Raw genomic sequence first — 12,181 nt, 5'->3', positions numbered from 1 at the left:
CTGGCAGGAGTCTGGTGATAAGGATCAGAACGTAGGGTAAAGGGGTATCTCTCATCAGCTCAATAACTACTGCAGGGTGACCAGGCAGGCAGTGTGGGCAAAATGCAGAGAGCAAAATCCTGTGGCATTGTTGCTGGCCCCTGTAGGAGGTTATGGGCAGCCTGGATTCCTGCCTTTTGAGAGATGGGTGCACGCAGATGTGAAGGGGTGTGTGTAAAGAAGCGTTTTGTTACTGGGCACTGCTGCAGTAATGATCTGTCCTTCTCAGGAAAGTTTTCAGTGCTGTGTTTTGGAATCCCTTTCCTCATATGCCTGTGAAGATGCCGAGTGATGTCTGAGTAGTGTCTGGGCCTTGGTTTGTCTTTTCATCTCTCCCTTCTGTTATATTCTGTATGGTTAAGCTTGTTTGTTACGTCTTGCATCTCATGATAGTCGTTTCCATTCAATGCAGGGAATAACAATCAAACCAACATATGTTTTAACAGGAGTTTTTGGCCCCAGAAGGCAGCCTGGCAATGTTGCTAATGATGAGTGGGCAGTCTGGATACTTGATAGAACTTGATACCAGCTCTTCTGATGATACATTTCCTTGTACCCTTTTTTTTGTGTGGTGACACATGTGACTGACAAAATATGATGGTTCACGTGATGTTCATAAATAAATTTGCATTGTGCTCTATGCACACTTTTCAGAAAGAACAGAACCTGCACATTAGTGATGGTAAGACCCAGGGGTTCGTTGGAGTTTTACTGCTGTTTGCTCTGCTTCTGGCTCTTCCTCTGTGTTTTACACTTCAAAACCAGCTTGCTAAACACATGGAAAAAAACAAACAATACTTGGGTTGAACACATCTTGATACTGCTTTAAAACGGAAGCATGTTTTGAAGTGTCTAAATCTGGTAAACCCACAGCATTGTCTGGAGCAGTCTTTCCAAGAGACTTCTCACAGAGCCTTTAAACGTATTAATGGTGGAATATCTTATGATCTCAGTTCAAGAACTTAATCCTTTAAGAAATTCTCCAGCCCCACTGACATTGTAAAGGTTAACTATAAATGTTTGTTCTTTTGTTTAGCGGCAGTATCCAATCCTGTTCTACTAAGCAGGGACAGTGCTCTGTGCTTCAGGCCAGTCAGACTCTTGGTTTGATGCTTACTGCTGTGCCAGCAGAGATTTGCATCCAATATTAAGCAGAGGAGTTTTTCTGCTCTTGGATCTCATTAAATATAATTTACAGAAGCATTTTCCTGTTCCCTTCACCTTAGTTTTCTTAAAGTTAAGAATTCAAATGAACACTGCCAGGAAGAGAATCTCTGGGCTTCTGACTTACACCCTTTTCCAGTTTCCATTCTGATTTCTTGTATGATAAACACATGTTCAGACTATAAATAGTTTGTTTTCCACATCAAATTAATTCTAAACATTTACAGAAGGAAAGCAAGAATAGAAGTCTCTGTTTCTCCATATCTGTCAACATCGTGTCACTGGAAAATAAGCAGAGCTGTATGTGGTCAGGGGTTCTAAAAGGCTTTTATTATTGCTTCAAAGCGGATATATTTGATAAATATACCTTATGTCATTCTGTCATGTGCTTGTGTGGAAATAGGAATAGAGTGGGATGCTTTTAGCAGTCCCATCATCTGGTAAATGTTTGTAAATGTTTGATTCGCACTTCTCTATCTCAACCAAGGTCTGTTCTAGCACCCACTGAAGTCAATGGGAGGCTTTGCATTGATTTTTCATGAATACAAGATCAGGACAACATTAAAAAATTTTAGAAATTCCTTCTATCCCAGGGACAAATCCTTACTGTGTTTAAGTATTAGCTAAAAAAGGGGACTCAGCAAAATGCTTGTAACAATGTGTTTTCAATTAAATTTATTCTCTGTGAACCAATGATATGATTCTCAAATTAACCCATGCTGTACAATTTGCAAACAATTGTGTGAAATTTTGTATGAGCTTTTTTGCTACTGAGATGGGTCCATTTTATATTGTACATTCACTCTGTTTTTCAGACTTTCAAATCAGGTTAGTTGTTTATGACTAGTGACATTAATGCATGTGGCTATGTGGTTGTCAGACTGTAGCCCTAGTGCCTGGAAGAACTAGCAGGAGCAAACTGTTGGTATGAGGTGTTCACCTAATGCAGTCCCAACCGCTTCTATAGGCACCTGGATAGATTTTGACTCATCTCACAACTATGATGATGTGTACTGTCACTAAATCAGAAAAAGCAGGTGATGGGAGAAACAGGGAATGGCTGATTTCTTCCGTACTGGATCATGTGATTTCCCTCACCTCCACTGATGAGTGGTAAGGACAGGATGACTGGTCTTGATACACAGCCTCCAAAAAGCTCTGAGGGAAATGGCAAGCTAAGATTACCTTAAAGTTAGTAGAATGGGCTGACATGTGATAAACAGGGTCTTGTGATGAGTTGCGAGCTGGGGAGGTAAAAGGAACAGTAATATCTTCATCAGCATTGTGTGACATAGTGAAAGTGTGGGAATATACAACTGGGAAGCATCTGGACCACTTCAGAGTCTGTGTTCCTCTTGGTGGTTCCTCTCTGTACTCATGCTTCCTTTCTGTATTCGTGCGTCCTGGCCAGCTGTATCTTGTCCTGGTGGTGTTGATTTATGACACAGCTACATTTCTCACAGCAAAGCCTGTGACAGGGCTTTGCAGAGGAACCAATTGACAGCTCCTGTGCAGATTTCTGTCCCCTGGGACTGTGCTGAAGACACTGCTCTACTTTGAGATGTGCCACATCATGTCATGACATGGTGATTGTGTGCTGTGTGACAGCACATGTCAGTGTGACAGGTTTCAGTGGGTGGTCTGGTAAAGGTGGACTGTTCATAGACGGAGATATAAGCCAACCCAAGCAGGCAGGCTGTGAATGCCTGGTGGATCTATAAGAAGGAGCATTGCTGCATCTGAACTGGGGAAATGTGTTACTGAACAGGTTTGCCTCTTCTACTATGCTGTCACTTGTATCACACCTTTTTGTGTCACACTTTTTTGCTTTTCTCACTCCTAATTGCCCAATCTCATTTAAAGCTGTATTGAAACAGATTTTCTCTTATGACTAGGGGTTCTTATAGAATTACAGGCTGCAGCAGCACAAAAGGGGAAGCCAGTTACACTGACAAAATTGGAATTTCACCAGTTTTGCCAGCTGCAGGACATTGACCTGTGATAACACAAGTTGGGGACAAACATGCGTCTCTTGCTGAGGTCTGAAAGTTCACAGTCAAGCAGTGTACACACAGTAAAACTGGGTGAGAACAGGTCTGAACAAAAGCAGCCTGCTGCCCAACTGCCTGCTCCTCCTGTTTTTCCTGTGAAGAATTCAAAAAGTAGAGAAGTCCCGGACATTGAAATTTTCACAGTTGAAAACAAAGAAACAACCCCTGAAAGTGTCTGAAAGTCAAGTGTGCAATAGATTTTTCCATTTCCAGAGTATATTTTTCTGATCCTGTCCCCTTCTTCTTTCTTCTGGCCTGCTGGGAGCAGCACTATGGCCCTGCCTGAAGAGTAATAGCAAATAGAGAACTGTTTCAGAGTAGCCACAAGATGCTGTGACTTCTGGGTAGTAACCTTTGAAAATACTACAGTCTCCTAATTGCTGCTCTTTCTGTTATGTTGACAAGGTGGATGTTGGTCTGTGCATGTGGAGTGAATGAATGATGAATTAACTGATGATTTTCTCCTGCTATTATCAGCCATTTATGATCTGGTCTCTGAAAGTTCCTACTGCAACAGAACATAGATTTTTGTCTTCTAGCCAAGAGCTGGAAAGCTCTCAGCTGAAAAACCAAAATCTATATACGGTGAGCAAGTGGCTGTTTTCCTCTTTTCTCAATCCTACCCAACTCGTGTCAGACTTTTCCAGCTTTTTGATGTAATCTCACGTCATCTGTGCTTTGCCTGGGGCAGTGGTAAGATTCCTCCTCCTCACGCTGCCTGTAAGCCAGTACAAATCAGTAACCTGCACCTCTCAAACTGCAAAAAAGAGCAAAGGGACTTCCCCTCACCCACAGCCCAGCAGTTCCGCTGCTATAAGAAAATCCCCAACAGAGGAAAAGCCAAATCATCTGTTGTCAGCACCCTTCATACATCAAGAAAGACAAACTCAGGAGGGGGTCTGATCAGTGTGTATTATTTTGTATCCTCTTTCATTGACTGTTACTGCATGTTTGACTTTAGAGTTGCTTTGACATCCCTGGGACTGGAGCCAAAACAGAATAAATCAGAAAATACTGGAACCATGCATAAGGGGTTCCTTGTCAAGCCACTTTCTGCTAAACTCAGCAGAACCTGAGCATGCCGTAGAACTGGGGTCTAAATGGGAAGGAAATTGCTAGCACAGATGTTTAATGTATGGTTGCAAACAGCAGTCGCCTCCCTTTTGTCTTACTCAGACCATAAAGAATACTGGGATGCGCATCATCCAAGAGCATCTCACTCTTGAATGATGCTGGACCTGGGAAATATGGTGATAGAGCGATAGTGTAAGTTGTAATTGCTCCATTTTTATTTGAATAAAACCTATTGATCCAGGGAAAAGCATACCCCAAACCTCAAGAGGAAAGAGTTGGCATTAAATAATTCAGAGCATTCAACACTTTCTTTTTCTCTTTCAAGTAATGGAACCAAATTCATTTCTGATCTGCCTCCAATAGCTTGAAGAGAATTAAACCATTAGTGTCATATATTATTTGTGTGTTTGGCACTGTACAAGGCACACCAGGAATGAGTGTAGTCCATTATGTTTCTGGACCTAAGTTCTCCCTTTGAATTTAAGTGCCTGAAGATAAACACTGACTGTGGTGTCACCTACAGAATAATCCTTGAGAATTCTGAGAAATAACCTTGTTATGTGCTGAGGGCTTAATTTTAAAGACCCTGAGCTTGCATTCATTCCTATAGTTGAAAATTATTATGGTGGTCCCCTGACGATGCAAAAGAGATTTTTCTGGAGCAATTTTTGATCACCGGAGGATTTCTTCATTATCTCTTTATTTAGCAAACCATTCTGAGCAGGTCAGCACATGCTGAGGTTTGTTGGTCAAAGGGTATTGCTGGCTATTTTCCCCTTCTACCTTTTATGCCCTCTCATGAATGTGGAGAATGTTCTTGATATTATAAAAGAGCACATCAGCCTTTGGTAAAAGGCTTGCTGCAGTCTGCAAATCTGATACAATCTAGTGCAGTCCTCTGCGGTATGCTAAATGCCAGCAGAAACCTCGCAGCAGACAGATGACCCCACGTGTCCCCTTCACAGGGGGCTGTGTTTTATACATCCTCAGGCGGACACTATTCAATGCAGGAGCACTGAGTTTCCTCAGCTTATCAGGTAAACAAACAATGTACTTTATGGATTTACGATGGTTTTATTTCCTAGACCCAGAATGTTGAGGAATGTACGCAATAACTGTCCACCAGTTTCCAACATTAAATGTTGTTCCACCGAGATCATCTCTGCACCTCTCAAATTGAAAAAAAAGAGCAAAGGGGCTTTCCTCCCACCTTCAGTGCAGCCGTTCCCCTTCTATAAGAAAATTCCCAGAAGAGGAAAAGCCGAAGGCTTTGGCATGCAAACAAGTTTTTCTATTACATAGCCACTCTCTGTGTGTCTGTTTGAAAGGTGGGTTTTTTTAGATTTGTAGAAGGATTTGGCCGTTGTGAACGTTCACAAAAGTTGAGTAGCTCCATATAGACTCCCCTGACTAAATTAGCCAGATGCATATGCTTTTCAGCACGTTTCACATGCATTAACAACGTTTACCTGGGCTTTTGTTTCTACAGCCAAAACACCCCAATCCTGACTGGCGCTACTCTGCATCCCTAAGGGCAGGAATGCAAAGGTACGTATTGTGTTTCCCCATGATGAAGAGGGAATTCTGTCCTTGTCTTCTCTGAAAAGGACAAAGCTGTCTGGCTCCTGTGATGCCCTAGACTGGTGGTATCTGTACGCTAGGATGGAAAGCCACCTGAGCTCTGCTGCTGTCACTTCCAATCTCCAAGTGTTACAGCTTCAGTCTGACTGCATCTCATGCTATTATTATACTACCATAGATCTGGGCTTTTTTTGTGTTTACCTTCTGCTTTTTTATACGTTGACTGTCAAGGCATAATTGTTCCAATTATTGAATTATTTAACTGTGATTATGCACTTTTTGTTTACTTTAAAGCTCCTTGTAATCATTTATGCTGATATGTTTCAATAGACTGTCTGCGGCATTGATGCACTTTCCATCTTGTCTCTTCGTTAATATAAAAGTATGTTGCTCCTGCAGTGGGTTTATTAACCACATGGCACAATCAAGATAATTAACACAGTTTAAAGCAGATTTTGAAGATATAAGATGGATTTTTAAAGAACAAAAAGTGAGGCTGCGTCCAAATCCCTTAAGACATCTTTGAAAGTCCTCTGTCTAACATCACAAGCAGTCTCTGCTATAATTTGCTACTCAGCACACCTGGAAGAAAAGGAATATAATAAAGTTGGTTTTGTAGAGCCTAAATAAAATCTTTGCTCTCCCTTCCTGAGCAGACTGGAAAACTGGCTGTGTATTCAGGTGTAATCTTACATGATTAGTAAGACTGCCTTACAGGCTTAGATGCAATTATAAGGCTGCAGTAGTTCCTAGTGGGACTACACAGTGCAGGATTGTATGCTTTTCCCAAAATTGTTGGTGCCATGGGACTGTATTCATCGCCTTTAATTCGTTATTCACAGGGCTGAAGAGTCTTCATAAGGTTGAAGTCCACAACTCAGATTCAGACTGTGCTTCATGTGGGTGAAGGCACAGTGTACCTCTCCAGCTGACTTTGGGCTGCTGTGTAAAAAGGAACCTAAAACTCAAGGACCAGGAGGAAAGGAAGAAAGAGCAAGCTTGATTCTGTGGCCTGTTGGGCAAACTGGTTTTTCTTTTATGTTCCTGCTGTTATTATTTATGTTTTTAAATCCCTGACTGCTTACTGCAAAATGAATAAACAGTCTGGGGAGCAGGATCCTGAAGCAGGAATTCTCCTGCCTATCTGAGTATCTTATCTACCTTATCTACTGGTCCTCAGAGTCAGGCTCCTGTGTATTCCAAATGTGATCCTGTAGACCCACATTTCTTTCTATGCAGAGTGCAAGATCTTGCCTGAAGTTACTTGAGCAATTAATGAAAAGTCAGAGCTCATTTAAAGCAATTCAACCCACAAGCAGGGGAGCTAATGAAGCCTTTCTGGGAATCTGGATCTGTTCCTCTGTTCTCTCACATTGACAGCCCCCATCCTTACCTGAAATCTGAGCCTGTGTGATCTGCCCAGCTGATGTTTTTCGTAAAATGCTGATCTTTAATAGAACTTGTAGAAATTTGGTATCTGTAGGACCCTTGATATCTGTGGTATTTGGTTGAAATTGCCCATTAAGTTGAAGTGTGAGAGTGGAAAGGAGCTGAGAAGCAGATGAGCAGAGACGGACACAGTCACAGAATCCCATTTCTCCAAGGAATTGCACACAAATACATGTCTAGTTATGCATTAAAAGTAGCAGATTTTTATTCCTTCCATGTAAGGTGCTGGCTAATACCCAAATTGGTGTTTTCAAGGCCAAATGCTCACTATGTGACACTGTAAAATTTGCTGTGTTAGTTTGTGCATTTGATAAAAATGTGTTTCTCTTTTGTAATTGTTCACAAGAAGCATGCATTAACCCAGGAAAGTGGGATCTGCTAAAACAGCATAATGGCCAAAGCTCAGAACTAACTCCAAAAACTTTTTATTATTTCCTTTAATGCTAATACAGCATAACAGCAAAGAAGGTGTGTAACTTCCTTGTTAGTGGCTTCAGTAAATGAAAGCAAAGTGTCCTGCAGGTATGTTTGTTTGATAAATTATGCCACAACTGTGTTTTAGTGAATAATCCAAGATATTTTCTTGCGAGTCAAAACAGCTAGTTCTCTAATGCTCCAGCAGAATTTGTTAGCATCTTGTAATACTATAGTAGTAGTTCCACAGCGACAGACAGTTATGACCTTTGAAGAGTAGCAAGAAAGGGAAAAGTTATAAATCCCAGGGCAGAGGGGAACTATATAATTAACTATGATATGTGCTTATTCAGTGCTGTGCATATGGAGGAGGCAGGAGTCCTACGTGGAGGACCAGGAGGGCCTGATCAGCAGTGGCCAACAGTTTCCAGTGCTACTACAGGTAAGTGCGTGAAAATCCAGAATGTATGCACAGAACTAATGTTAACTGCAGTAGACCTCCAAATGCTTCCATCTTAGTTTTTCTTCTGTTTTGTGTCTCTGAGTGCAGTTCTTGTAAATTAAGTTATGGAATCTAAATAGAGTGGAATAATCAGGCATAAAATACATCTTTTTCTTTACTCAGTGGGAGATGAGCACTGGAGATTTAGAGACCTCAATCCCAGCTTTTGCCCTGCCTTTGGAGTTTCTTGGTTTGTGTACTGAAAGGTTTCAGTTCTGATGTGTGTATTCAGTTTAAAATGCCCATTCTTGGGTCTAGAGGTGATTTCCCCTCCATTTCAAAAGAAAGGTAAAACTGGGGCTGGAGCTTATCAATTCTCCCTTTGTTATTTTTACAAACCCAGTAAGTCTTTTTCAATGTCTCTTATCATTTTCTGTGGTGAGATCAGACCTATTTACTTGGGTTTTTTTGCTAGCTATTTTCATTCACTAGTACATGATGGTGGAAACTAAATTGTCACTGGCTTGTCAAAATAAGTGACCAAAAATATATTTTAGAATGTAGCTTCATTTACTCAGTCACTGACTGATGACTTCACAGCAGTCAATAAGAATTGGCAAAAGGTCTTTATTGAGTTAAAAAAAAAGAAAATCACCTGTATCTTTTGCAGTGCAGGCAATAAAATATTCTCAGTTTTTATGTTGGAGCAGGAATAATATTGAGACATAGCGGAGCAGCCAGTCACTGGTGTGATCAGTGGTTTCAGTCATGTCCAAACTAAGCTGTCCACTTAGCGGATGCCCTGTGTAGGATTGTGAGCCCTTTATGACAGCTCTACGAGCATTGTGAGCCCTCTGGAAATTCAAATGAGGAGTGATGCTCATATCTCAGAGGCAAGTCAAAAGTCGAGAAGTGGGGTCTCCAGCAGAAAAGATGTGAGACCTGCTTTATTTAATATTTTTGGATGCAAAACTTTCCCTTGGCTAAAATGGGAATCTTACCTGAAAAAAGGGCTGAGAAACAACTTCAGGATTTTCAGTCACAGTTACAATATATCCATGAATTAATGGTGCCCAGCAAAACCTGCATTGGTATTGCAGAAGGCTTCTCTGCAGAAACAGATTTGGAAATTAATATAATATATAGTGGGCCTCTAGGCTATAATTATCTGATTTTTCGTGTGCTCCTCCTTCTGTGGCAGGCTTTGCAAGAAGACACAGCTTGTGCATGTTATGAAGGGTACATAACTGTTGAGCTTGCATTTGAAAATGTCACCACAAGTACACTCTAACCTTTGCAAGGTGTTCCCCCAGGCTTTCAGCTGCACTAATCATCCTTGACTGAGCACTTAATGTATTACCTTATACTGAGTTCAGTACAGATGCAAATATTCACCCAGATGTTTGCTTGCTGGTAGTGCAGATTTCTAAGTACGTGAATGTAAATGTAAAGGTAGGATAGTCCTGTCTTCTGAGGATGTCCATTGACATTTGGGTCCCAGAGCCCTGTTCCTATCTGGACTTCTCCCTGCTATTCATTTTTGGTCTTAGCATTTTGGAATCACTTTGGGAACCTGAACGTCACTTTGAGGAGCAGCAGTAACCCTGGCCTGTTATTGCCCTTTCCCTCCATGACCATGCAATGAGGCACTTTGTGCAATGAATGCATCCCTGTCACTCATGCTGCTCTGTGTGTTGGTGGCTATGTAGGGTGGAGAATACCAAAAGGTATAGTGAGAGAAGCTGGCAGGAGGCCCTGTGGAGCTGGGCAGCTGGAGACGTGACAGTCCAGGTGCCAAGGCTAACACTCTGAGCATTGTAGATCATTGTTTCTCTGTGGCTTTTATTTCTAAGTAATATATTCAAACAGGGTGTAAGAAATACCTTCAGCAACAGGAGATTCTTCTGCCATACAGAAAAATGCGACTAATTCAAATTGCATTATGGAATATCCATGCTAGTTAGAACTACCTTTAAATCCAATTTTTGTTAATCGGGTTCCTCGTAAATGATTTTTTTTTTTTTTCCTGCACAATGAAGGCTCATATGTTTTGTCTTTGTCCACTCCCAAGGGATTAGTGACCCTGACATAACATTAATTAGCTTTTTGTTTTTTTTTCTTGGGTTTCAGGTAATACTGTTCTTCACTCTTTGTAAGCAAAAGCTACGGATATAGCTAGTTCTTAATAGCAAACAGACGATTCATAGGGAGATCTCAGTTAGGCTTAATGATTGTGTAAATTCTCATAGCTTGAGTACGTCATCATGCATCACATTTTCAGCAATTTACTACCACTGTTTTAGAATCCTATCTGCAGTTTCCCACAAATTTCTCTTTCAATGCTTCTTTCTTTTCGTGGCTTAGGTTCAAGACCTGTAATATTTTTCATCAGGTTAACATACACAGCTGATGCTTTTCAGAAGAGATTCAACTCATTCTGGTCAATTGCAGTCAACTGAGTCAACAAATGCACTTGCTCCTGACAAATCATTTGCATATGGATGGAATGCACCTGGGTCCAGATAAAATCCTAGATAAGCTATTTGTTATCTCTGTTATTATCAACATACTGTGGCAGCTCTAGGTCTGGACTTCTGATTACTAGAAACCAATTCCAAGCCTGTCCTGTGCACACATCCTTCATGCAATTGTTTTAGTCAATTGATTAATCCCAAACAGTTTGTCGCTAAACTATTCATTTAATTTAACAGTCCACAAAAGCCACGGGTAGAGATGCCTCACAGAGACAGATTCAGAGAGTTAATCAATGAGAACATTCAAAGATGATGTCATAGGAATGCTTTAAGAAGGATGAACAAGTCAAGTGCTAAATCAGTAAATCCTTAATTCCTAATGCATAGCTGTACTTGAACATCATGTGATATTTCAGCGAATATGTGTTGCCCGAGCAAAACCCGGTCCTCGTTTGGCTGACAGCACTCCTGTTGACTTTATTGCATATTTTACCCATGCAGGGGACAGTGAATCTCGATCTGGCATTTTTTTATTGGCTTTGCATTTTCTTATGCACCAGTCCAATAGTTTGTAGGTTTGTAGTCAGGATACTTCCTAGTGAGGTGGGACAAGAAGGCTCAAACTCCATATGGGTAGAGGATAGCATTGGGTTTAGCGCTCTCATGCTATGTAGTGAGTTTAGGAAATACAGACAGATTTCTGGATTCTGCTCTATATCCTTCAACGAATTTGGCAATTATATCAGACTTTCTATTGGTGACAACTAATCTGAGTGAGCTTTGTTTTCTGGATGCCTAACTTGGAATAAATGAAGCTTGGTTTGCAGAAATGGTGGGAGCTCATAATAGAAACAAATATGAACAGAAACTTTTGCTCTAAACACAACACTGAAGATTCTGAATAAATCAGACCTATGCATAGTTCAGAGCTTAGAATTAGTGGGCATTAGACAAATCTGTATGTACTTCTCTGTGCTCCAGGTTCCAATCTACAAAACAGAACTGGTAATGCAAGCGCTTCACAAAACAGTCTAAAGATGCATTCATAATGCATATAAGACTCAGGAGAATTATAAGGTTTTGTGATGAAAAAGAGCCATGACGATTTTAAAATCTTCTATTAAATGTAGTCTTCATATGTGTACAGTAAATAAGGCAGTGGGCCACGCACCGCCTTTAGAGGGGGAAAAAATACTTCCATTCAGACAAGTCTGTAAACAAAAGAGGAAGGGACCTCATGGAAAAAACCTGTATCTGAAATTTGGAAGCACATAGGTGAAGACCGTGGGTGAAATACTGGCATCTCTGATGTCCGTGGCAAGTAGCCCACTGACTTCAAGGATTTCGGTGTCTAGCCTCCTGAGTGTGCACAAGGGACTGAATTAAGGTCACATAGGCAAATGCAATCCTAAAGTATGCTAATTTTATGCTTCTAATTCTGCAGTGGTAATATTCTTCTAAATATATCCGTCATTTTTCTTCCCTTTTCCCAT

At 40.9% G+C, this 12,181-nt stretch overlaps 1 protein-coding gene across 7 annotated transcripts in view; it reads left to right on the top strand.

The window, feature by feature from the left end:
- The window catches only part of LOC309677149 (protocadherin alpha-C2-like), a gene marked incomplete at its 5' end in the record, with an annotated part of 101,543 nt that overhangs the window by 57,856 nt on the left and 31,506 nt on the right, over window positions 1–12,181 (top strand). For 4 of the 7 annotated variants that reach the window (XM_082489890.1, XM_082489891.1, XM_082489889.1 and 1 more), the window contains 2 exons: window positions 5,818–5,876; window positions 8,126–8,214. In XM_082489890.1, the coding sequence (XP_082346016.1) occupies window positions 5,818–5,876; window positions 8,126–8,214 (148 nt within the window). Of the gene's footprint in view, window positions 1–5,817; window positions 5,888–8,125; window positions 8,219–12,181 lie in introns of all 7 variants that reach the window. The other 3 variants (XM_082489893.1, XM_082489892.1, XM_082489894.1) reach the window with 1 other exon arrangement.

This window comes from Vanellus vanellus (genome assembly GCF_965231255.1).
Source record: "Vanellus vanellus genome assembly, chromosome: 13".
In the NCBI taxonomy this organism is placed as follows: Eukaryota; Metazoa; Chordata; class Aves; order Charadriiformes; family Charadriidae; genus Vanellus; species Vanellus vanellus.
The sequence above is the reverse complement of the archived record's forward strand: the minus strand, read 5'-3'. Positions and strand labels throughout refer to the sequence as shown.